The 26974-nt window shown below is 43.7% G+C and overlaps 2 protein-coding genes across 2 annotated transcripts in view; one reads left to right on the forward strand and one right to left on the reverse strand.

Annotated features, from left to right (window-relative positions):
- The window catches only part of MEP1B (meprin A subunit beta), a 33466-nt gene extending 32950 nt beyond the window's left edge, over nt 1-516 (forward strand). Inside the window, exon 18 of the mRNA XM_066578859.1 lies at nt 502-516. Coding sequence (XP_066434956.1) covers nt 502-516 — 15 coding nt within the window. The remainder of the gene's footprint in view (nt 1-501) is intronic.
- A 624-nt stretch (nt 517-1140) lies between these two features.
- On the reverse strand, nt 1141-26974 carry LOC136578207 (maternal DNA replication licensing factor mcm3-like). Its single transcript, XM_066578040.1, has 15 exons — nt 26804-26974; nt 23264-23394; nt 22483-22721; nt 21867-21975; nt 21633-21786; nt 21416-21547; nt 21055-21263; nt 19736-19910; nt 17554-17677; nt 17239-17392; nt 15965-16105; nt 15593-15666; nt 15392-15477; nt 2451-2535; nt 1141-1426 (listed from the first exon to the last, which is right to left on the reverse strand). Exons 2-15 carry the CDS (start codon nt 23369-23371, stop codon nt 1228-1230), a joined length of 1989 nt encoding a protein of 662 aa, XP_066434137.1. The 5' UTR covers nt 23372-23394; nt 26804-26974; the 3' UTR covers nt 1141-1227.

Consider the following 26974-nt stretch of genomic DNA (forward strand, 5'->3'; position numbering starts at 1 on the left):
AAACCCAGAATGCTCTGAAGGCATGGGTAACTGCTTTCAGATTTTTTTTTTATACAGTTAACTTCTTTACATTCAAAATAGTATAGAATAGAGTTGGGGCTCATGCCCACAAACGTCACGGAATTCTGCCGTGGATTTCCACAGTGGGAGTATTATGTTTAAAAACATGAGTGATCGTGACATTCTGCGGTCTCCATTAATACTATATTAATGGAGACCTCCCGCTGCGGAAATCCACAGTGAAATAGAACATGAAGCGATTTTTTTCCCGCAGCGAAAATCCGCATGTGAGCACTGGCAGCAGGAAAGGTATTAGGCTCAATAGAACCTAATCACTGCGGGACTCTGCTGCGGGAAACGCAGCAGCAATCCATCTGTAGGCATTAGCCCTAAAGTTTCTGGGATTGGAAAAGTCAAGTTCTATAAACATTAATAGTATTTTACTTAGTGCATCACACAAGTACACACTTTATATATTGACCTAATTACTTTCTCTTCCAGGGCACCAAATTTTGAACCACAGCAAAGGATTAGAAATAACTGGCATTTCTGTTGCATCTCGGATGACTAAATAAACTCAAGAATCATGAATGTCTCTTGTCCTTTCTACGCCAGTGGTGGTTCAAAGATTCAGCCACAGCCAAGATAAGTTCTAAACACACAGTATACAGTGAAGGTCACGTCCCTGTGATGTAGTGTTTACCAGCTAGGAAGGAATGCTGATCTATTGAAGAGACAGCACACATGAACAGTCTCTGCAATAGCTCACCACTCTTCTTCCTAGGCAGTGAACTGTGACGTAATGTACATTGCCAATAGGAAGAAGACTGAAGTACGTAACCTCACAAGAAGCAAAGAAATTAGCCAGCTGGAGGAATTGGGGGGGGGGGGGGGGGGGAGGTGAAGTAGACTGACTGGGAGGAATAGGCAAGTATAGAATTTATTTTTCTTAATGAGAGAGCCCCTTTAAGCTCATGCTGACATGCGATTTAGGAGCCTATTAGTTTTGGCTGTATAAAACTAGTAAGAGGCTGCCACTAGTAATGTGTTCATTCCCACTATACAGTTGGAGTTTTACAAATTTGTAGTAAATACAACATCAATACCCATGACATTTTATTTTTGCTATAAATACACTGACAATAAGTACTCAAATTACAAAAGAAAAAAAATATATAGAAAGAAATGCTCAAACTTATTTAGAAGCCTCTTAAAGAGAGAACTTGTTTAAATCAAGAACACAACATCATCTGCCAGCATGACTTGGTTGTCATTCTGCATGTTGTCCAGGGCTTCCTTTACTTCAGAGAGCTCAAACGGGTCAAGATTTTCTTTATTGATCAGTTCAAGTAACTGATTAACAGCAACAGATTGGGAGCGTGTGGTTTTAAATGCTTTTAATAGCGCGGCTTTGAATTCTTTCATCCTATAAAAAGAGGAACAAAAAATATAAGTTACTACAGGAGTGAATTTCAGAAAAAATAAATAAATTAAAAAATTGTGTTTTCCACGCAAATTCTTATTGAGGACTTATCCTGAGAATAGTAATAGCTGATCGGCTTTGGCCTGCTACTAGGGACCCTGAAGGAACTGTTTGGGCGTCTGCTGTCAACCCCACAACACATTGGGTATATAGTGAAAGCGCATCACTTGGACCCCTGTGTAGTGGCTGGCACTGGTAATTCCAGGCAATTTTAATGACAGCTGGCATTCTGCAGCAATTAACCCTTAAACCACATCTGTACAAAGGTGTCATAGTAAGTGTTGCTATACATTAAGCACTACAGTTATGCTTTAATAGATTGCACAAAGTCAAAAATCCTATATTAGGATTTAGCATTTTGCACAGCAGGTTTAGCACCATTTTTGTAGCAAATTACTAAGCAAATAGGAACTGTTCTGAATATATTAAAAATAATTACTATAAGGTAAACCATTTAGCAAGTCAATAATTGCTCACCATTATTTTACATGGTATACTAAGATACAAAATAAGTTGCAGCCAAGTTAGAATGTTAGAAACTGAAGTAAAAATCAAGATGATTTATGATGTTTTTAACGGGGCATTGCACTATGGTACTGCATGCAACAAATTTGATAAAACGCAAGTACATAGTGCGGTCGCAAAATGTGTTGCTTTCAGCGTAATGTCATTCACAAGGGCAACAATATGGGATGTGCAAAACAAGTCAGTGCATAATGAACTCTAACTGCTCCTCTGCCTTGGTTATGGTAGGGCTGGTTAACCAGGACAGATATACACAGTGCCCCCATTTACGTGTTATTCTGAAACGCTGCAGTATTTAAGTAGAAACACTCTTTATAGATTGACTCCGTATGAAGCTGTGAGTCAAAGGTAGGCCACGTCGGCTTCTCCCCGACCACAGAATGTTGACTGACAGCTCCTCCCTGCTTGTGTATAGCTTAAATCAGAAGTTAATTCGTTCTACCTCTTTTGTCTCACTGGCCTCTTGGTGTTGATGTCAACCTGACTTCCAGACGTCTTCCTTGGAGTTCTTGTACGCTGAGATAAAGCTATTGGGTGAAAAATGGTAAATCAGCAGATTCAGTAAATGCATCTCAAAAAAAGTTAAGAACCACCTTTAGAACCACATATACACTTTGGATCATAAAGTGAAATGGCCGAGTAGAAACAAAAGTGATTTCCTGCAATACATGACCAAAGCCCTTAATATGCAAAAATATCTGAACTTCAAATTACAGAAATGGAGGCTGTAAAGTTTTAAACTGATTGTGAGGCAGCAACATGCACACATTTAGGTTCAACTGCAATAGTAAAGAATAGGAAATCCAGCCAAAAAAAATGGATTATACCTACCTGATAATCAGGTTTCCAGTAGTCTCCACGACCGCACCAATTGAGATCGCCTCCTCCTGGTAGGACAGGAACATACTGAGATTAAAAGCTCCCCCCCTTCTCCACTTTCCTCAGTGGATTCTAACGAATTGCCGGGGCAGGAGCTAAACTTAAGTTTCTTCCCCTAACCGGGGTTTTTATTTTTTTTATTTTTTATTTTTGAATTTATATATTATATTACTTTCTTAGGGGGGGGGGGAGGTACGGGTGCTGTCGTGGAGACTACTGGAAACCTGATTATCAGGTAGGTATAATCCATTTTTTCCCCCAGTCGTCTCCACGACAGCACCAATTGAGACGTACCAACTAAAGTTTTCTTAGGGTGGGATTGCTGCCGAGAGGACTTTGCGGCCGAAGGCCATGTCCTCGTCCTGCTGCACTTTTACCCTATAGTGTTTAGTGAACGTGTGGGGTTTTTTCCAGACTGCGGCCTTGCAAATTTGCTCGACCGAGGCTGAGCTGTGTTCGGCCCATGAGGACGCTACTGCCCTTGTGGAATGGGCTTTAAGAGCTAACGGGATCTCCTTCCCGAGGGCCTTATAGGATTCTATGATGGCCAGGCGGATCCACCTGGCTATGGACCTTTTTGCTGCTTTGTTACCCTTATTTGGGCCACTGAACTGGACGAACAAGTTGTCGTCCCGTCTCCAGTGGCTCGTTGTATCTATGTAGGCTAGGACTGCTCTCCTAACGTCCAGACAGCTTAGGGTTCTTTCCTCCTCGTTTTTTGGGTTACTGAAAAATGAGGGGATTATTATATCCTGGGACCTATGAAAATCTGACACTACTTTTGGCATAAAGGCCAGGTCTGTTTTAAATATTAGTTTGGTGTCTGCGATTTTCATGAACGGGTGTCGGATGGACAAGGCCTGTAGTTCGCTAACCCGTCTTGCGGAGGTGATGGCTACTAAGAAGATGGTCTTGATTGTAAGCATTCTTATAGGTAGCGCCTCGATCGGTTCGAATGGTACCGCTGTCATGGCCCCTAGAACCCAATTAAGGTTCCAGTCTGGAAACAGGTTTATGGGCCTAGGGCGTAGTCTAGCTGCCGCTGTTAGGAACCTGTGGACCCATCTGTCGTCTGCGAATTTTGTGTCGCAAATGGCGCTAAGGGCTGAAACTTGGACCTTTAGGGTGCTCGGGGAGAGGCCCATCTCTAAGCCCTCCTGCAGGAATTCTAAGATTAGCGGAGTGTCGGGGATAGAATCCCTGCGATCCCTTCCCTGTCTCCATGAGGAAAACCTTCTCCAGACCTTCTGGTAGATCAGGTGGGTCGTCTTTTTCCTACTGGACATTAGGGTTTCTACTACTTTCTCTGAGAATCCTTTCTTTCTTAGTGAGGATTCCTCAAGAGCCATGCCGTTAAATGGAGCTTGTCTAGGCCGGGGTGGTTCAGTGGCCCCTGCGATAGAAGATCTGTCCAGGTAGGGAAGGTGACTGGGTCCTGGACGCTCAGTGTTGCCAGAAGACCGAACCAGCTTCTTTTCGGCCAGAAGGGGGTCACCAGGATTAGCGTGCATCCCTGGGTTCTGAAGTGCTGTAAGACCCTGGGGATTAGTGGTATGGGAGGAAAGGCGTAAGCCAGCCCTTGTCCCCAGTCCTGGCCTAAGGCGTCTACTGCTATCGGACGATCTCCTGGCCGGAGGGAGAAAAAGTTGCCTACTTTTGTGTTCTCCCTGGTTGCGAAGAGGTCCAACTGTGGGGTCCCCCACCGGTTGGTTAGGATTCTGAATGCCTCTGGGGAGAGAGACCACTCTCCTGGGTCTATTTGCTTCCTGCTGAGGAAGTCTGCTTTTTCGTTTAGTGTCCCCTTCAGGTGGGTTGCCGTGATCGAGAGGATCCGGCCCTCCGCCCAGTGAAAGATTTTCTGTGTGATGCTTTGCAGTGCGGGAGATCTTGTGCCCCCTTGGTGTCGTATATGGGCGACCACGGTGACATTGTCTGACAGTATCTTTATGTGTTGGTTCTGTAGCGAGTTGCCCAACTGCTGTAGAACCTGCCAAACTGCCTGTAGTTCTCTGTAATTTGAGGACTGTTCTTTTATCCTCTGAGGCCAGGGACCCTGAAAGAACTGGTTCCCCACATGCGCTCCCCATCCCCAGGCGCTTGCGTCTGTTGTGATGTGGATGGCTGGGTTTTGTAGCCAGTGAACCCCTCTCCGCAGGTTCTCTGGGGATGTCCACCAACGCAGGGATGTTTTCGCCCTGTTTGGGATGTACATCCTTGCTCCTAACGAGGACTGCCTTTTGTCCCATGAGGATAGGACTACGGCCTGCAGGGCTCTGGTGTGGGCCTGGGCCCATGCTACTCCTGGAATGCATGATGTCAAGCTCCCCAGGAGAGACATTGCCTCCCGAATTGTGCAGAATCGTCTTCGTAGGAAAGTTTTGACTATTCTGCGGATTTTTTGTATTCTCTCCTCGGGTAGGTAGGAGCATTGCGATTCTGAGTCGAGAGTTATTCCCAGAAACGTCTTCTGCTTGTCGGGATCTAGGCTGGATTTTTCCCAGTTTATGATCCATCCTAACGATTGGAGAAGTTCTACCACTGTCTCCAGGTGTTTTGTTAGGAGTTTTTTGGACTCTGCTATTAATAGAACATCGTCCAGGTAGGGTACTACTAGGATCGATTTTTCTCTCAGGTGGGCGGCTACCTCTGCCATAATCTTGGTAAAGATTCTGGGGGCTGAGGATATCCCGAAGGGCAGGCATCTGAATTGGTGGTGCTCTATTCTTCTGCCCATGTCCACCGCGAACCGCAGGTATTTCTGAGACTTTGTGGATCGGAATGTGAAAATAGGCGTCCTTTAGGTCGATGGACGCTATGTAGGCTCCTTTGGGGATCAACTTTATTGTCGAGGAGATAGTTTCCATTTTGAATCTCCTGTATCGGACGCAGGTGTTCAGGTCTTTCAGATTTATTATCGTCCGGTGTTTCCCGACGGGTTTTTTTTTACTAGAAAGAGCCTGGAATAATAGCCCTGGGTTTCCTCGTTTCGCGGTACGGGAGATATTGCGTTTAATAGTTGCAAGTCGCGCACGCTTTGCCTTAGTAGATGTAACTGTTTTTTTGAGGCTTCCGTGGTAATAAATTTCCTTCTGGGGACGGACACTAGCTCTATCTGGTATCCGTACTGTAGGATCTTTGGGATCCATGTGCCCCCGCAGATTGCGGCCCATTGATCCACAAAGCTCCCCAGCCTTGCCCCTACGGGGATGGCGTCAGGGTCTCTGCTTCGGCTCCCCCTGGTGGGGGTTGAAGAGGATATTCCTTCCTCTGCCCCCCTTGGGGTAACTCCAGCGGCCTGTCTTGCCCTTGCCTCGGTAGGCCTCGGGCTGCTGCATTGGAGCCCGGGAAAAGGTCTTCCCTCTCTGTGGCTTTTCTTCAGGGAACCCTTTTTTTCCTGTCGGCCGCTTTTTCTAGAATTTTGTCTAGGTCCGGTCCGAACAGAAATTGGCTGTAGAATGGAAGGGCACATAATTTATTTTTTGAGGCCAGGTCGCCTGACCATGATTTCAGCCATAACACCCTTCTGGCTGAGTTAGAGCGGGCTGTGGCCTTTGCTGAAAGTTTGACGGTCTCGGCCGCGGCGTCCGCTAGGAAGTTAGTTGCCATGCGCAAGATGGGAAGGGAGTTAATGATCTGATCCCTCGGTGTTTTGTTGGTCAGGTGTAGTTCCAGCTGCTCTAACCATACCCCCAGGGTCCGCGCCACGCAAGTGGCTGCGATCCCTGGCCTAAGTATGTTTGCTGCTGCCTCCCATGATTTCTTTAGGAGTCCCTCTGCCTTGCGATCCATGGGGTCTTTTAGCTGTGCGGCGTCCTCAAAGGGAAGAGTCGTCCTCTTGGCTACCTTGGCCACCGGGACGTCTACTTTAGGTATTTCATCCCAGCTTGCGCAAACTTCCTCTTCCAAGGGATATCTCCTTTTTACGCCTCGAGCGGAGAAGGAACCTGCGTCTGGTTTACTCCACTCTTTCTGAATTATTTTAGTGATATTTTTGTGGACCGGGAAGGTATGTTTACGCCTCTCCCCAAGTCCACCGAATATTTCGTCCTGTAGAGTCCGTGGCTCTCTGGGCTGTTCCATTTTTAGTGTAGCCCTGACTGATTTAATTAATTCCGTCAAATTGTCTTGATGGAATAAATATTTCCTGTAGTCCTCCTCCTCTGAGGACTCCTCGGCCGCCTGTTCCTCTTGCTCTGATCCGATGGAATTCTCGGAATCAGAAGGCTCCTCGGGAACATGCGCCTTTTTCTGGCGGTGCTGGCTGTGACGTTAGAGCTGATCGAACCTCCTCCTTCACCAGCTTCCTAACGTCATCCAGGAATCCCCCCGATTCCTCTCTGACTAGCCTAGCCACGCATGCCTTGCATAGAGGCCTCTGGTAAGTGGCTGGCAGTCTCGTCCCGCATTCCACGCATTTTCGCAGTTTTGTTCTGGGGGGGGGGGATGTCTTTTTTATCCCCCAGGCAAACAAGCATTTTTGCGGGTAAACATGCAATTTTTCCATATACAACATACTGGATATTGCATTGTATTTTTTGCCGCACTGGCTACTTACGGCCGCTGAGGCTGAGGTTTCAGCTGTCTCTGGGGCTGGAGCACTCATTTCTATACTGGTGCTGCAGACACCCTGCGACCTGTAGTGCTGGTGTTCTGGCTTCTCTCAGGTTCCTATTTCTTTTGAATTTTCGCGCTCCTGCGCTAAGCCCCGCCCCCTCCGCTCCTGATGCAGACGCGATGACGTCATCGCGCTGGACACGTGACGCAGCGCCCCGCCCCCTGCCGTCAAAGGGCTTCCTGGAGCGCCGCGCTGTAATTTCTGCCGGAGGACGAGGGGGACTGAGGCTCCCGCTTTGTACCCCCCATGGGCCGCCGCGGGAGGAACCTGGCCCGGGGGTTACCACCCCATGTGGCGTCCCGGGAGTCGTCTGGCTGAGAAGGGAGGACAGGGTGAGCCACTGCCTTTCCGATCCGCCTGTATGTAGAATTTTGCTGGCTTCTCCACCAGCTCCTCTCAGCGATCCTGCCTCCTGGCAGGACAGGAAGACACTGAGGAAAGTGGGGAAGGGGGGGGAGCTTTTAACCTCTCAGTATGTTCCTGTCCTACCAGGAGGAGGTGATCTCAATTGGTGCTGTCGTGGAGACGACTGGGGGAAATTGAAGTTATAGGTACACATTTTTAAGTGACTTGGTATAGCATTCACTAAATTGCCTTATACTGATGCATAGGCTTTTTGACAGATCGGAATAAGACAACTCAGATGTCCCATGTTGGGTATATATCATGGGCTCTGTTGTGAAATTATTCCAGCCAATTAACACATTAGATGCTGTGGGCAATGCTGTCTGCGGCATCTAGGTGGTATACAGAGGGAGGCAAGTTCCTTTTAGAGCCCATCTGCTCCCCTCCAATGCAATCAAGAGGTGCCAGTGGGTGACTATGGTAGGCAGAGGTCCAATAATGGCCTCAGGGTCTACCATCTCTACAGAAGCCTATAGTGGATATAAGTGATATAAAGTTGAAAGAAAAAAAAAACCAAAAAAAAACTTCAATTATGCAAAAACAAAAATTTATATTACATTTATAGAACCCATACAAGACACATACGTTATTTAAAAACTGCATGGTGAAGGTAGTGGGGAAGAAAAAAAAAAAAAAAAAACAAGTTGTCATTAGTGTAAACTCCCTCACAAGAAAGGGAATAAAAATCAGTCAAAGTCAGACTAACAACAAAAAACAGTACCAATGAAAACCGCTCACCTAATAAAGCCCTCACACACCAACAGAAAAATAAATGCTGTATCTTTCAATTCAGCAACACAAGCACATTTTTCAAAAAGGTTTAAAAAAAAAAAAAAAATTATGTATCCCAGCCATAGAGCACATAAGAGTTCTGGCTACTTTCAGACAGTCTGCAGTGTTTTGAATAGAACAAAAGAAAAATGCTAGAAAAAGAAATGGCCGTCATATTTATTGGTGTTTTATAATGAGTCGCATACACATTTCTTTACGTCTTTCCAAGTTAGGCTACATTCACAGGGCGAGTGAGTTAGATATCGCAGTTGTCAACCCGCGTTTTACACTCAGATGTGAGGAGTTTTTCATGCAAAAAGGTCTGACATCACTTCTGCGATATTGCGCCCCTTCGGCACTTGTTTTGTACGTGTCAGAGGATCGGCAAGTGTTTCCCATTGGATTTCAATAGGAAACTTCACATCGCACTCGCCTGCACATCGCATGGCATGCAACGTGTTGGACTGTCTCATTGAAGACAATGGGCGATGCATTTTGAGGACACGAAAAAAAGAAATAGGACAAGCAGCATTTTTTTTTACATTGCTGTGAGGGAAAGCATCGCTTATGTGTAGGACTCCATTCAAAAAGAATGGAGTTCATAGCGGCACAAGTTGTGAGTCTCAAAATGCGCGAGTTTCACGTGTGTAAAACGCTATGCGGATCACTCAGTATTTTACCGGCCTGATATCGCTGTCTACTGATGTGCATGGCAGCAAGTGCGCTGCACATAACAGCATATCTCCTGCTCGCTGTCATGTGTAGTGTGACTTTTTAAAAATTTCCCAGCTCTGTCTCATGCATAGTTTCCCATACGCAATACATTGTGTATGGACAGCATTGCATACGCTACCCATAGAAGAGTATAGGGCTGTCACTGCGTAATACACCGTTAAAACTGCATGCTACAATCTTTTTGATGTTCATGTGAATGGATCAATGAAAGCCCATGTAATTTTTATTGACTCCATTCATCCCGTATCACGTGGCGAAACTATGGTGTGAATGAGCCCTAATAATGAGAAAAACAGCTACTGCAAAAGATGCTGTTTGTAGAGCACTATAGGCTTTATTACCTACAGTTGACTTGCAAAAGCAGGGTATTTGAGAGGAAAAAAAAAACACCACTAGGTGAGACTTATCTGATGGCTTTTGATGTACAACTGTCACAATTTGTCACACACCCTACTTGTGCAAAAGATTTGCCCCAGCATTTTTTTTTTTTTTTTTAGAAAAAAGGTGTTTGGCTTGTTGGAGGTGATAGGACCAGCCCAACCTCTGTTAAGGCTGATTTACACACAATGATTATCGCTCAAAATTCATCCAAACGACTGCTCTTGAGCAAGCATCCTTGCATATAAAACTTAACGTGCACTCTGCGTTCATCACTGACTTCAAGACCGCATAAAATCAGTCTTCCCTGATAGCAGGGACCGCATGCTGTGTTCTCCACAGGCAGTACTGATAACATTGTTTTAGCTGCTGTCCCGCTGGAGAACAATGGAACTGTAAGCAGATAATAGACCTCCAGCTGTTATCTGCTTACACAAAGGGAGGCTCATTTGCATGGAAATGAAGCTAATAAGTAGCTACTTAATAGTTTATGCAAAATGATTGCTCAAAACTGTCACAAGCTATCTTTTGAGCGATCGCTCCATGTAAATGCGGCTTTAATTTACACCACAAAATACCAGAAACTGGCATAAGTCTACTCCAGCTCACAGCTTGTGCAGAGTTCTGTATCTGCACATGGAGGTACAGATAGTCCCCTACCTGCGAACAAGTTCTGTTTCAGGAGCCTGTTTGCAAGTACATTTGTCCATATGTCCGAACAAATGGTTGTGTGGAGGGGATTTCGGGTGGATCCCGCTCCCTACGTCGGGTACAAGCTGTTCCTATAGGGGACACACGGTGGCACCAATTCCAACGAGCTGCGCCGCTCGTTGGAACTGTTAACACTTTAAATGCCCTTGTCAGAATAGACAGTGGTATTTAAAGCGTTAACAGCTCCGACGAGCAGCACGGCTCGTCTGAACTGCTACCGCCAGGTGTCCGCTGTAAGAAACAGCTGGCACCCGACATTCAGGGGGCCCGTACAGTGTCCTACGATAAGATTGCGGGACGCTGTGCAGTTGATAGGCAGCCGGGGGCCTTCTGAAAGATCCCAGGGCTGCCTATGCGGAGAGCCTACCAAGTACACGGCTTGATAGGCGCTCCGCATAGGCAGCCCTGGGGCATTTCAGAAGGCCCTCAGCTGCCTAGGAATCGCACAGCGTCCCGAGATCTGACCAGATAGGCTTGATAAAAGCCTGTCCGGTCCCTGCACAGTATGATGTAATGCCATAGCATTACATCATACTGTGCAGGACAGATTGTTTGCATCTTGCGAAATTCATAACTCGAACGTTCGCAAGTAGGGGACCATCTACTGAAATGCATCTAATGTATAAAGAGGTGTGCACCTCCGCCTGCCTGTGGCGTGGCTTGATAGATTACATTATGCCGCAACCTGACAGGCAATGTTATAGCATTACATTATATTGCAGGAGAGATCAAACCAATCGCAAGTTCTTGTCCAGTGTGTGGACATAAAAAATAAAAATTAGTAATAAAAAGGAGTTTAAGAAAACCCTTTCGCCACATTTCTATTAATAAAAATTAAATAAAAAACAAAACATTTGGTATTGTTGTGTCCATAAAAGTTCTATCAAAGTAATGCAATATTTACCCCACAGAGTGAATGTCAGAAGAAAGAAAAAAAATGTTTAAATTGTGCTTTTTTGGTCACCCAGTCTCCAAGAATGAAATGTAATAAAAAGTGATCAAAAAGTCGTATGTACTCAAAGGTAACAATAGAAACGCAAGGACATCCTGTTTACAAAAAAAAAGGTTTTAATTAGGTCAACTGAAAGATACAAAAGTTTTGTCTATCAGAAGGTTTAAAAAAAATAAAATCTGTGGACACACACACACGGTATCATAGTGATCATACTGACCCAGAGAATAAAGTTATGTCATTTTTTTCCTGCAGTGTGAAGACTGTAGAAACAAGAATTCCCCAAAAATGGAAGAATTTAGATTTTCTTTATTTTCCTTCCAGTTAGAATTTTTAAAAAATATAGTACCGTATTTTCCGGACTATAAGGCGCACCGGATTATAAGGCGCACTTTCTATGAGCGCCTAATAAGCAATCCTGTTTCATATATAAGGCGCACCGGATTATAAGGCGCAGCACATTACCGTTAAATAAACCATTGCTCAGACTGCAAGTCAAAATTTATTACACTTTTTAACAATAACTTGCAACTGGTTCAGCTGTAATTGCAAATCAAAACGTTTACCGTACTTTTTCAGTTCATTCCTCCACCAGAAATCCATCAAATCCGTCATCTTCAGTGTCGGAGTTGAACAGTTGGGCGATTTCGGCATCAAGCATGGGGTCCTCCTCTTCATTATCCGAGTCGGTCTCGTTGCTGCTGCTAGGCTCTTCAGTGGTGATTCCAGCCTTCCTGAAAGCTCGGATGACACTGGAGACTGAAACATTCTTCCAGGCATCCACGATCCACTGGCACATAGTGGCATAACTCGCACGGCGTTGCCTCCCTGTGTTGGTGAATGTGTGGTCACCTTCTGTCATCCAATGCTCCCATGCAGCTCGCAATTTAACTTTAAATGACCTGTTGATGCTGATATCTAGCGGCTGGAGCTCTTTGGTTAATCCACCAGGGATGACAGCAAGCTCCGAATTAGTTTTCTTCACTTGGGCTTTGACAGTATCGGTCACGTGGGCGCGCATCGAGTCACAGACCAATAGGGATGGGAATTTGTGAAAAAAGCCACCCGGTCTCTTGACGTAGACCTCCCTCAGCCACTCACTCATCTTCTCCTCATCCATCCAGCCCTTTGGGTTAGCCTTAATGATGACACCAGCAGGAAAATTTTCTTTAGGCAAAGTCTTCCTCTTGAAAATTACCATGGGTGGTAGTTTCTGGCCATTAGCCTGACAAGCGAGAACTACAGTGAAAGATGACTTCTCATTTCCTGTGGTACGTATAGATATCGTACTGGTCCCTGTTTTCTCAACAGTACGGTTTACGGGGATATCGAAAGTGAGGGGAACCTCATCCATGTTAATAATGTGTTCTGGCTGGATATTTTTTTCATTTATCTTGGTTATGCAGTAGGTACGAAAAATGGCCAGCTTCTCTTCATAATCCTTTGGTAATTGCTGGCACACAGTAGTTCTGGTGCGAATGGAGAGATGACGCCTTTTCATGAAACGAAAGCACCATGAAGGACCTCCTCGAAAGTCCTTGATCTCCATGTCACGTGCTAAAGCAGTGGCTTTGAGTCGAATAGAGACAGTGGAGACGCTTCTACCTGCGTTTCTCTGTTCCATAACCCACTGTTCTATTTTGTCCTCCAACTGTGGCCACCTTGCTTTGTTTCCTCGGAAACTCATTTTGGTCTTCTTTACTTGGCGGAGGACATCTTCTTGTTTTCTCCACTTACGCACCATGGATTCATTAATGTTGAATTCTCTTGCAGCTGCCCTATTTCCATGCTCTACTGCATAACTTATAGCTTTAAGCTTGAAACCTGCATCATAAGCATGTCTCTTAACAGGAGGCATTTTTTGGGGTAGTGGGTATAGTTAACGCTAAAGCATAGATATGCAAGTCGTGCGCTAGATGGGCACTCTGCATAGACAGCCCTGGGGCCTTTCAGGAGGTCCCCGGCTGCCTAGCAACCGCACAGCGTCCCGCGATCTCATCGTGGGACGCTGTACGGGCCCCCTGAACGTCGGGTGCCGGCTGTTTCTTACAGCGGCCACCCGGCGGCAGCAGTTCTGATGAGCCGCGCCGCTCGTTAGAACTGTTAACACTTTAAATACCGCTGTCAGAGCGGTATTTAAAGTGTTAACAGTTCTGACAAGCGGCGCGGCTCGTCGGAACTGCTGCCGCCGGGTGCCCGCTGTAAGAACAGCCGGCACCCGACGTTGTATGGAGCGGGATCCACCCGCGATCCCGCTCCATACTACTGCTTGTTTGACTTGCGAACGGTGGGGGGGGGGGGGCTAGGAGCATGGTGTGTGCTGTGGTATGCCGCCCACGATAGAGGTAAAGGATCCTGTATGAACCGGGTTCATATATAAGGCGCACCGGATTATAAGGCGCACTTTCTATTTCTGAGAAATTCTCAGCATTTTATGTGCGCCTTATAGTCCGGAAAATACGGTACATTAAATATTACCATTGAAAAATACAAGCCCTCAGATATCTATGTGGATACTGATTTATTTTTTTAAGTGGGGAGGTTAAAAAACAAAAAGCCACTTAACCCCTTGAGTGGCAGGTTTCCTACCACCCTGTCGTGCCCACCAGGGCAGGTTTTTTAAAATGGTCTAATCATTGAATTTCAACTAGTTTTGCAGTTGCGTCTCAAGAGCCATAACTTTTTCATTTTTCCATTGACATGGCCATATAAGGGCTTGTTTTTTGCGGGACAAGTTGTGATTTTTTAAACGGGGGAGGAAAAAAAGAAATGGGGAAAAAAGAAAAAAGGGGCCATGTCATTAAGGGGTTAAATAATGTATTAACTTCCTTCTCTGGGTCATTACGACGCACACGGATACCACATGTGTGATTGCATTTTTGATTTTTTACAAAGTAAAGGGAGACAAGTGTTTTTTTTATTTTTTAACTTTTTTTTTTTTAAATTTAAAAAAAATTTTTTTTTTTTGTCCCTTTAGGGGACTTCCACAGGGACCCATCAGGACCCCTGATTACATTCCAGGGGTCTGATGGTGACAGCCCTTTACATGCTGCAGTGACAGCCCTTTACATGCTGCAGTCACAGACTGCAGCATGTAAAGGGTTAACACAGCAGAGATTGGAGGTTTTCTCTGATCTCTGCTGTAAGAGCTAGTACCTAGCTGTCCTCTGACAGCTAACAACCAGCTCTCCCTGTCACAGAGACCATCGGCTTGCTTCTGACAAGCCGATGGTCTCTATGGCAACCTGTAAACAAAGCAGGACATTGTCGATATGCCGGCAATATCTTCTGCTGGTTTTTCAAAGCCCTTGCACTGCTCTGTGTGGGTCTGTGCAGGCAGAGCACACTGTCACAGCTTGTGGCATTGTGCTCTGCAGCTCCCATAGTGATACATAGCCCGAAAATCTTCCGGGCTATGTTGCTATGAGCAGTGGAGCTAGTCACGGAACTTTTCCGGGCGTGCCACTCAAGGGGTTAAAAGGGCCACTCCAGCAAAGACACTTTCCCATCCCACTCCTCATCTGATTGCCTGTCTCCTCTGTATTGCAGTCCTCTGTCTGATGTCTATCAGGCATCATCTTGAGAGATTTTTTTTTACTTTCACTTACATATCAGTCACATGGTGCATTAGCTGAGGCTATACCATTTGAGTCGGCTTGGGAAAGGGGGTAACTGTGATAGAAGTGCCTGCGTCACATTCTAAGCAGTTTATGTGGTGGAAAAGGGAGGCCAGGAGTTTCAAATAAAAAAAAACAAAAAACTAAACAAGGTAACATTAGCCTACATACATATACTGGGGGATCGCTACATAATAGATGCAGAACCCCCCCCCCCCCCCAAAAAAAAAAACAAACAAACACTGGAGTGGCTTGACATAATACAATCCTGAAGATCATACAACTTAATCCGACAAGTGCGGTTGGAGACATGTACTTACATTCTTTCTGACTGTCATCCTGGCTAAAAGCATAAGGATCCTCTGAGTCTTGAGTGGCAGACATTTTCCCAGTGCGCCTTGAAGTTCTTGAGGGAAAGAACAAAAAAAAGAAAAAACCCCCACAAGGATTCATCTTTCAGACATATGACAATTCTATAGGCTTTAGCATTGTATCAAGTATAAGCAGCTCATCACATGTACCTTAATCCTTCTTTGCTTGGTGTCTCTTGACTTAAATCCAGATCTTTCTCCACTTTTTTCTCCTTTGGTAAAATCTATTAATTTGTTCAAAGAGTCATAACTAAAGAAATGTATACACCTGTATATTGCATGTCACAGGCCACACCCCATAGATATTAAAAAGCACTAATAGGGCAGAAGTACAGTGTTACACGTTCTATGACGATTGCCCTAAATGCACAATACCAATAAAGGAAGATTAACGTAGACTTGCATTAACTTACAAAATTGGGGTCATTGTTTTGCCTTAAAATGTCAAAAAGAAAAAAAAAAAAATGCAAAAATACATGGGGGGGAGGGGTGTATTTGTATCATACTGAAAAGTCTACAAACCTTTTTAAAATATGCAAACTGCACAAGTTCCAGTGCCATTTCTGCATCCAGGCGATCAATGGTTTTACTCATTCTAACTTTAGCATGAGCTGTAGCCAATCGGATCATAGTTTCAAGAGCTCTAGCAGTAACCGGCATAGTCTAGATGAAGATTGCAAAAATAATCATTGTATAATAAATCAAGAGTTTAGGCAAATGACTCCAAAATGGTTTATTTGATTATTTGGTCTAAGAGTCATTTGCTAAACTACTCCATTTATACTTTCAGACAGTATTAAAATTGCAGATATCATTCAAGCCTTAACAGGTGTGTCATGATGGAAGTTTACTGTCATCAATGCCAACACCCCAAAAATGTACCAATACATACAAATCAACTAGAACTGCAAAACATAACACTGACAGGCATAATACACTGCAGTACGTAATAGTGCAGTATATTATGTAAGCAAATATTCACAGGTTAAAAATGACTTATCCCCTCATAAAATGCTTTAGTAGCCTGAAAATAAAAATGACCGTATTTTTCGCTGTATAGAAGACGCACCTGATAAGACACCCAAATTTTAGAGGAGGAAAAGGGGGGAAAAAAAAACCACTCACCCAGGGACTTTAGGTGACTGTGCATAGGATAGTACAGGGTGACGGAGGGCCACTATATCTCCTTTCCTTTCTCTTTAACAGCAGGAGCTCTAACAGAGGCGCTCGTGGTAGGGCAGGGGGGAAGGGAGTAAGCTGATTGGTGGCGACGGGAGAGCAGCAGTTCCTGCAGGTGCTCATCACCAATCAGTGATAAATACAGGCAACATGGCAGAGGAGAAAGAACAGCTCTCCTCACTTGCTATGGAGCGGACCTGAGCGAAGATGCGATCCTGCAATAGTGCCGACTAGCTTGAATTTTGGCACGTTTGCTTTATAGGACACCAACTCCCCACTTTAGGGGGAAAAAAGTGAGTCTTATACAGTGAAAAATATGGTACTTGTCATTAAGGGCCAAGGTAAGTTAGTCACTAATCAAGGTTAATCAAGGAGTGATTATAAACCATCTTTAGCCTTAATATGAATTCCTGTGAGATACTGCAAACTAATAAAATCCTACAAAGATGTGGAATGAACACAAAACCCTAAACACACCACACAACATCCTCGCTTGCCAAAAGGCCATTTTACAGAACATTTCATCTTTGCCTTTCCTGATAAAGTAAGGCTCCAAAGACTGGTTCACAAAAACTAGAGTTGCAGTATGTATCGGTAATTAGTTCAGATGTACATACCCTTGCCCGGTCATTGTTCATCTCATCATGGCTCCGGAGCTTGGCATATTCCTGAGAGATGTGATCAGCCGCCTCGTGAGTCAGCACAGGCTTTACCAGTTTAGCCACATGGATATATTTCCGTATAAACTGCATGCTTACAATTTTAGATTTGCTTTGAAGAAAAAGGTTAGACTCATGTGATATTGTAATCTATACGTCGAGATCCACTATAAGCAATAATTTATATAGTAATCATTTCCAAAAAACATTCAGATGGTCTCCCTAACGCTGGAGCATAGACCCGAAGGAGAAGCAATATTGAGAACTACAAACTTTTTCCGTGGTCCATGCAGGAGATTATCATGTTTCTCGTAAATCTGCATCTCTTGATCCGTGACGTCAGCTGCATTTGGATCATCAGTTGCAAATATCTCAACACTGCATCCGAGAGGCATTGCTGTGTGTAAAAAAAAAAAAAAGTGTACAGAAGTCAAAGTGTTTAGGTGCTATAGTCACTAAAGAAGAAGGAAATCCAGCACCTCAGTCGCTCCAACAACTTTATCTAAATGAATATATAAAAATGCATGTAAGATTCGCCCTACTAAATTTTCAAACTGCCATTGCTGCCATTAGAGCTGCTATTCATTTCTTTTATAACAAAATTGTATTTTGCCCTTTTATGTATAATGGCAATTGTACAACTACTTTTGAAAAAATATTAGTATTAATAATAGTCTTGGAAGGTGTAGTATTGCAGGGTTAACCATAGATATGATTAAGTGCAATAAGTATCTGAAATGTGCTGCATATCACTGTACAATCATTGTACTGCTCCGCAGCACTTCGGCAAACAAACTGCCTTGTGTTACAGCCAAATATTTCAAAAATTTTGACCCATCAACCCTGGGCACATGCTGCCATTTTTCTGCACCCATTCCTATGTTCGTGCATAGTTGAGTCGCTTGCCATTGTTTCTACATAGAAGGTATGGCTTTTTGGACACAATTCTTGCATGAGGACTACTTCTGGCCAGATTTCTCTGAACAGTTGATTGGTGTACCTGGGTCCCTCACTGGTACACCCATTTGTTGAAAGTTCTGAGCTGATGGCACTACTGGCCCTTGTCCGATTTAGAAGGGAAGCAAGTATGATGTGGCTTTCATCTGCTGTTCTAAGTTGCCTTGGTTAATCATTGTGTCAATGGTTTTCAACTGTGCCCATTTCTTTGTGCTTCTTGAAAACAGCTTGAACTCCACATCTTGAAACCCCAGACTACTTTCAAATGTTAGCCTAAGAGACCTTACTGATGCAGTAAAACTACCTTGTGTCTTGTCACTGTGCTCAGTCTTGCCATGGTGTATGACCTGTTATTTTAAACTGTCTTCCACAACCTCACCTTTGTAGCAGTACTTGGCTGTTCCTCATCCAGTTTTAAGCCTCCTAAACAGCTGTTTGTTTTAGTTAATGACTATTTTACTGTACATATGAAAATAATGATCAGTATCACCAGTTTGGTATAATTAGTTCATCATAAACCCAACTATACATCCTACAAAATCCCTGACTTTGTTCAAGTGTACTCAGAAGAATTTTTGCTGTTTTGAAGGCAAAAGGGGTGGTCACAGAAAATTGTGATTTTTCTTTATTCACTGTGTTAGTTGACAAAAACCTAGATCACTTTTTTTAACGCATTCTTCGCAGTTTTTTTTAACAAATCTGCCTAAAATTTTTGCGCAGTAGGTAGGTTTTATTATGTGTATATAAATATCTATTAGGGCGCCTGCACACGAGCGGAAATTCCGCCGCTGGAAGCCTGCATAGGATTGCGTTAACAAACGCAATCCTATGCAGACGGCCGCGGTTTGGCCGCGCGAAATCTCAGGCAGCAAACAAACCGCGGCACTTCCTATTTCTGCGCGTGGCTCGCAGACCCCCACAAAGAAACGTCACTTACGTGCCGCGGGCGAGTACGTGTCGCTCTCTGCAGGCGCTCGGGTCGGGTCCCGCAGCGAGGATTCTCGCCGCCGGATCTGACCCGCCTGTCTGCAGGTGGCCTTATACATAAAGATGTTTTAATATGGCATTTGCTCTAAACGTAACATGTAGTGTAACATAGTATACACACTAAAGCTGGATTCAGATGAACGTATATCGGCTCAATTTTTACGCCGAGCCGAAATACATTGTCCTCATCTGCAGGAAAGTGGGGGGGGGGGGGGATGGAAGAGCCAAGAGCAGGAACTGAGCTCCCGCCCCTCTGTACTATTTGCAATGAAAGGAGGCAGGATGGGGGTGGGGCTAAGTCCTGAGAATTAGCCTCGCCCCCACCTCTCCCCATTGCAAATAGTGCAGAGGGGCGGAGAGGAGGCAGAGAGGGGGCGGGAGCTCAGAGCACTGCTCCTGGCTCTTCCAGCCTCCCCCCTGCAGAGAGAGGACGTGTATCGGCTGGGCGTGAAAACCGAGCCGATATACGTTCGTGTGAATCCAGTCTAAGTATGCAGCTATCCCAGCATACCATATCCATCCTGCTCCCCGGGATTTCTATATCTGTGTATTCTTAACACATGGTCTGCAATCTCACGATCATTTTCTGCATCCATTTGATCCAGAACAATAAAGAGTAAGTCAAATCTTGAAAGCAGAGAGTCTTGTAAGCCAATATTTTCCATCGGTGTCCTATACTGATCATACTGTAAAACATAAAACGGTTAATACAAGGATGTAGGTCAAAACATAAAGCATGATAATAAGATTGTTAGGCACTTTGCATACAGCGTTAGACAAAACCAGCATTGACGAATGTATCATAACTGACCAGTGAAGGGCTACTAATATAAGGCTGTGTTCATATATCTGAGAACTATGATCAGCGTATATACACTGAAAAAAAACTCTTGATGCATGGGCTGAATATGTATTCGTAGGCCCCCCATTCACCAGGTGTATGTCGGAAGGGTGTCCTTTGGCATACACCAAGCAGGAATTGGAACACTTTAAAATCTTGAAACATGGCTCTTTTGTAAGTTACAGCATGAATATTCTTAGTCTTCAAAAGAAGATCATGAAGCCGATGTATGATAAGAACATGCTTTTCTTTATTTAATCCGTGCCATTACATGTCCACATTAAAATACAGCCAGAGGACCGATGTCAGCCCCTAAACAGAGCCCTGATCACCTGAGTGCTAAAAGTGCTTCCCTCTCATAGGAAGTATACTTGCAATCAGAAAAAACAGCTGAACATTAACACCTAAAGTGCTGGACTCAAATAATCTGCAATGCTAAAGGAGTCAATGCAATGTATAGAGTATGTATAATCATGCTATTAAACAGCCAATTCATATTTTTATTAGTTATGCATATAATATATATATTACAAAGTATACAATATATAAATATACTTATTACTGAAAAAGGTTATACAGAAATGTATCTCATGAAATCCTGTTAATGATCCGTCACAATAAATCACTTTAATATACCTCACTTATCAAAATTGTGCAGATCAATAGCAATATACGAAAAAAAAAAAAACAGGAAAAAAAAACTTTTGTAAGTTAGTCTTCCCTCAGAGGTACATTATATAAAATCGGGATAAAGTCCTTAGTCAGCCATAAACAGCATTTTTACAGATAATGCATACATTTTAGAAATGAGCATGACCCATGAAGTGCATAACATGCACTTGCAAAAATATAAACCTGGGATTCTCTGCCCCATCTTGTAGAGCAGTTTAACTTCAATTGCCAAGGAGACTCAAATCCCTAATACACAATGCATGTGGCAAGTGTAGACTTGACATATTCCATATACCAGACATTCTGCTAATACATACCCTTCCATAGACAGGATTTGCTGCAGCCAGAACACTGCATCTCGCATTTAGTTTAGCTTGGATCCCAGCTTTTGCGATTGTCACACGACCTTGTTCCATGACTTCGTGTATGGCAGTCCTGTCCATGTCAGACATTTTGTCAAACTCATCAATACAGACAACACCTCTATCAGCAAGCACCATAGCACCAGCCTCAAGACGCCTCTCCCCTACCAAAAAAAAATGATATTGGAAAACAATAGCAGTACCTCCTAATCTAGGTTATAAACAAAATGCTGAGGTCTCTAGAATCTACTGGATGTTCTATTTGTACCGCCACCTGACTTCACTATGGTGTACACAAGATAGTGTATTAACTTGCCCGTTTCTTGATCAGTTGTTACTGCGGCTGTCAATCCTACTCCAGAGGATCCCCTGCCAGTAGTGGGAATGGCTCTTGGAGCCGTATGCAACACATAGCGCAGCAGTTGGGATTTGGCAACAGAGGGGTCACCTGGAAAGATTTAACATCATGATTATACCCGATGAAGACCCTTCTTAAAAAGTTGCAACAAAAATAGTGTGTAAATAGTCTTTACCTATAAGGAGAACATTAATATCTCCTCTTATACGAGTTCCATTATCAAGAACCTTCTCATTACCTCCGAGCAGCAAGCATAAAATGGCTTTCTTAATATAATCATGGCCATGAATGCTTGGTGCCAATGACTTGCTTAACTGGTCAAAAACGTCCTAGTAAGAAAACCGAAAAAAGTAATGAACTTAGACAAAATATCCCTCTGCAAGTTTAAAAATATATTTAAAAACTTTACCTTCGAATGGACTTTACAAAATTTCTTGATTTTGGCAACATCTTCAGCAGAAAATGTTGGGGCAATTTCTTTGCTCATAAGTTTGATGTTATAGGCCAACAATATTGTCCTAAATTTGAAGTCAAACAAATTTTTTTTGTTTAAATTTTAAGAAAGATGAGAAGAAAAAACTAATTTTAATAAGCAGCAAAACATTTAGCAGTAGGTTTACTGACTCCCTTCTATGGAGCTACGTATTTTGGCATTTTCAAAACAGAACAGGTGTAAGTGGGTTGCCTACATACATAGACTCAGATTGGTCGAGTTGAAAGGGACCTCCAGGGTCATCGGGTCCAACCCCCTGCTCAGTGCAGGATTCACTAAATCATCCCAGACAGATTTTTGTCCAGCCTTTGTTTGAACATTTCCATTGAAGGAGAACTCACCACCCATGTTCCAGATCACCACTGGAATGGCTCCCAGCTGGAATATGGAGCATATTGCCTCTTCCCAGTGTAAATCACAGTTGTACATAGAATTTGATGTCATGTATTCTCTCAACTAAACTGATTGTTGATTTATCAGATAATTTCACAAACAATTATCTTACAAGAAGAACAACTTATCCCTCTTATACCTGAATGTGCCAGATGTGAAGCCTCCCTGCTTGGATGGTAAACAGCGGTATATCCCCACTATCTGGACTCTGTCTCCAGGTTTACATCTGTCCACCAAATCATCATCTGCAATGATATCAACCGAGCGAGGCAGCTGTCCAGCAGGAGCCCTCTCGGGCATTTCTTGTATGCTCAGAGTTTGATGATCTTTGTATGTGCTCAGCCCATATTCTGTCTCGAGTGGATTGTTCTCTTCATCCTGAGACACAGGGTGGATTAGAAATCACTGCATTTATTGGACAAGTGTGATGGGTGACCCAATAACTATGTATAAATATATCAGGGGCCAGAACAGAGATATGATCCATTTAGCAAGAAGGCATCCTCTAAATCCAATGCAACAAAGGTTTTCGTAACACAGAAGGTGATTCTTTATTGTTAGAGTGAGACTATGGCACTGCCGGAGGTTGGTGAATTTACTACAAGATCAGAAGGAACCGGGATGACTCAAATGTAACATTACAAGTTATACTCACTGGATTACTGCAGTTGGCTGTTGAATCAGGGAGTTATTCTGACTACTATATTTAAAGTTTGGAATAAGGTTTTTGTCTAAGATGAGCAAAAATATAATTTGCCATATGGGTGTTTACTCAGGATCAACACTACAGAATAAACTGAACTGGATGGTATTTGTATTTCTTGGGTCTCACACACTGTTACCATTTTCAAAGCCAACTAAAAGTACAGGTCAAGGAACACTAAATGGAAACAAAGTACAAACCAAACACTAACACTCACTTTAGTAGGGTAAATTGCAGTGGAAGGAAACGCCTCTAGTGATGTGAGATCAGTATATTTCCTTTCTAGGGTCTTCTTTGTAGCTGGACAGTAATGGACACTTCGCATGACCTTAGGTCTGACCAAGGAACCTATTAAAAAAACCAGAGGTAAAAAAATCCACAAATATAAGTGTCAACTATGTGTAAAGACTCAAATAAACAAAGACATGCTTAATATCAATGGTAGAAGGCAGCACTTCTTACAGCAGTGGAATAAAAAAAGATACAACCTTTATTCAATCCATGGTCAAACAGAATGCCTCAGCAACGTTTCAACCCCAGCGTGGGTTTTTTTCAAGCGCTGATATGTTTCAAACCTGGAGTGTATCGTGTGAATGGGGCAGAATGCAAGCAATGTGATGTGCAGCACAGTGAGGAGGGGTGATATGCACAGACCTCCTGGCATTGTCCTGCTGGATCAGGAATGGTTGAGAGCTGCAACAGTCACTCCGAACAGCATGTCTTTGTTTTATTAGGTTGCCAGCAGCACCCACACTCCTCATGCAGTTGCACAAACTTTTCTGTGCACGCCTAACAAGGGACTGGATCCCGTTGCCCCAAATAACAGTCACAATATCAATGGTAGAAGGCAGCACTTCTTACAGCAGTGGAATAAAAAAAGATACAACCTTTATTCAATCCATGGTCAAACAGAATGCCTCAGCAACGTTTCAACCCCAGCGTGGGTTTTTTTCAAGCTTGAAAAAAACCCACGCTGGGGTTGAAACGTTGCTGAGGCATTCTGTTTGACCATGGATTGAATAAAGGTTGTATCTTTTTTTATTCCACTGCTGTAAGAAGTGCTGCCTTCTACCATTGATATTGTGACTGTTATTTGGGGCAACGGGATCCAGTCCCTTGTTAGGCGTGCACAGAAAAGTTTGTGCAACTGCATGAGGAGTGTGGGTGCTGCTGGCAACCTAATAAAACAAAGACATGCTGTTCGGAGTGACTGTTGCAGCTCTCAACCATTCCTGATCCAGCAGGACAATGCCAGGAGGTCTGTGCATATCACCCCTCCTCACTGTGCTGCACATCACATTGCTTGCATTCTGCCCCATTCACACGATACACTCCAGGTTTGAAACATATCAGCGTAATGCTATAGTCCACCATATAGTTCCCAGCAGACTGTTGTGTTGCTGTAATGTTGGGAATCGGCTATATTTCTCAGTGGTGCGGTCGGTCATAGTATGACACTATGTAAACCCACCAAGAAATTGGACAGAGAAGGTAGTGAGCCAAGGCTGGGGCTCTGTATCATATGACATCCATGTGCTGCAGATAGAGAATGGCACAGGTCATATTTTGTTTGGACTTTTACAGCCCAGAAAGTAGTTGATTGCAAATCTTTGTACTTATTACATGCTGTATAAAATAATCCATATTATGCAAATGGGGTAGATTACATACAGATAGGCCTCTTTTACACAGGCTGATAATTGTTTAGATTCTCACTACATTGTGAGAAACTAAATTATTGTTCCCTGTAAATGCATGCAGCAACTGAATGACAAACTGTAATTCATTTGGTTATCATTAGTTTGTTCAGTTTATGCAAGCATAAAAACTGAAGGATGATCGACCCATGTAAACAGGCAGTCATTCATCTATGGAGGACTGCCTGTTTACTGTGAATGGAGGTGGGCTGCCTGGAACAGTCTCTGGCCCGCTCCTCCATTCACTGAGCTATGAGCGCTCCTGTTTAAAAACATCAGAACTATTGTCATTCCATGTAAGGATCCTTAGCACATGATCTCACCATGTGTCATGCCATCAAGATTGTTTATTCACCCTTTGAATTACGGCTAATATGCAGTGAAAAAACGCCCGTGAACATTAGTCCTTAGGGTTGGGGGCTAAACTTAGTTTTTACATCAATGGTCTGATCTGACTCCCGTGTGCAGTGACGTTTGCAGGTTGCAGATGAGCTTTTGCCATGGCTACTCAACTTCTGTAGGTCTATGATGAAAGGGAACTGACCATAAGGCACTTATGGCTATGGCTCTTGGATTGCCAAGATTTACCCATTGTGACCAACATTACTGAGACTGGTTGTTTATCCATAAATGAAGTGGTTCTCATAGTCACAAATTGTGGTAATACATAAAGAGGACGACTTCTACAAGCATGGAGTCATATGTTGGAAGTATACATTGGGAGTGTATACCTCTGACAAAAGACAAACAGTGTGTGCAGAACCCAACTCTCAGAATACAGACCGGTAATAGGCATTCTATGGATTGGTACTGTACAATGCAGTTTGTCCACAACACATACCCCAGCCATGCTGCATTTTATAGCAAAATCCAGAGTTAGGTAGCCGTTGGCTAAAGGAAGTGCGAAAGATTCTTGGTTAAAGGGGTTGTGCAGGCATAGTCTAGTGCTTGAATGGGACCCATGCAGAATGTTTGCCGAGCATCTCCGTTGACTTAGCAGCTGGAGAGCCCAGAGTGTCTGTCTGCACCCAATATCATGTTATGTAAAAAGCAGTGAGGATACTCATGTGAATTATGAGACTGTGCAGGGATCAACATGGTTAGAGGCCTGGCCTATGAAAACATTTTCTTTGGTGTGCTGCCAACGGTATTCCTCTCTGTTCTCTAGAACAGGGGTCCCCAACTCCAGTCCTCAGGGACCATCAACAGGTCATGTTTTCAGGATATCCTATAGTAAGAACACCTGTGGCAATGTCTGAGGCACCAACAATAATCACATCACCTGTGCAACACTGAGGAAATCCTGAAAACATGTCCTGTTGGCGGTCCCCGAGGACTGGAGTTGGGTAACACTGCTCTAGAAGTGGAGGGGTACAACTTTGTATAAAATGTACAGGAAAGTATTTGTCAACTTTTCATTGTAGGAGTAGTTCTACAGGGCTTCACTTGTAGGACATGTTACAAATTATCTATAGTCTGCTTGATGAGGGTTGACGATCCAGGGATTTGTTCCATTGGCCATTCTTGAGTCGGAAAAAATGTTTTCTTCTAATAAGAGGCAAATAGAAAATTTTTTAAAAGAAATGGATTTGCCTTTGGCTATGGACATGGCAAGATGAAGGTCCAAGTTGTTACTAGGTTTACAAATTACTTCACTGCCAACTATACAACCATTCTCCAAAGTATGTATTAGAGATGAGCGAGCGTACTCGCTAAGGCAAACTACTCAAGCGAGTAGTGCCTTATGAGAGTACCTGCCGCTCGTCTCTAAAGATTCGGGTGCCGGCAGACAGATCTCTCTCACTCGCTCCCCCCGCTCCTCCTTGCTCACTCCCGCAACTCACCGCTCTCCCCCGCCGGCACCCGAATCTTTAGAGACGAGCGGGCAGGTAACTCGCATAAGGCACTAGCTCGAGTAGGTTGCCTTAGCGAGTACGCTCCCTCATCTCTAGTAAGTATGTATGCAAACAGAGGAGATGGTCTCCTCATAACTGAATAGTACTGATGATATGATGTGGGTCTAACAAAAAGGGTAGTGAATAAGTAAAAGCAGCATTTACATTTGGTAACAATTCCTTCAACACAGACCAGATTCCCCAAGAAACCAGCAGTCAGAGTGCGAGGCGAAACATGGTTTACGCCAAAACTGCCTTCAAATCCAACGCTGAACTCTTCAAACTGCTTGGCATATGTGCCATCAATGGAGGCGACCAAATCCTTTAAGGCTCTTT

Source organism: Eleutherodactylus coqui, chromosome 9, assembly GCF_035609145.1.
Source record: "Eleutherodactylus coqui strain aEleCoq1 chromosome 9, aEleCoq1.hap1, whole genome shotgun sequence".
Lineage (NCBI taxonomy): Eukaryota > Metazoa > Chordata > Amphibia > Anura > Eleutherodactylidae > Eleutherodactylus > Eleutherodactylus coqui.

What these genes read in the sequence shown, in the direction of transcription:
- LOC136578207 (XM_066578040.1), bottom strand. Translation starts at nt 23,371, where the DNA reads ATGCGAAGTGTCCATTACTGTCCAGCTACAAAGAAGACCCTAGAAAGG. An exon ending in CAAATCCTGTCTATGGAAGG is followed by an intron (nt 19,911 to 21,054) that starts GTATGTATTAGC and finishes TATGTTTTACAG; the next exon opens with TATGATCAGTATAGGACACC. An exon ending in CGGGGAGCAGGATGGATATG is followed by an intron (nt 17,678 to 19,735) that starts GTATGCTGGGAT and finishes TTTTACACACAG; the next exon opens with CAATGCCTCTCGGATGCAGT.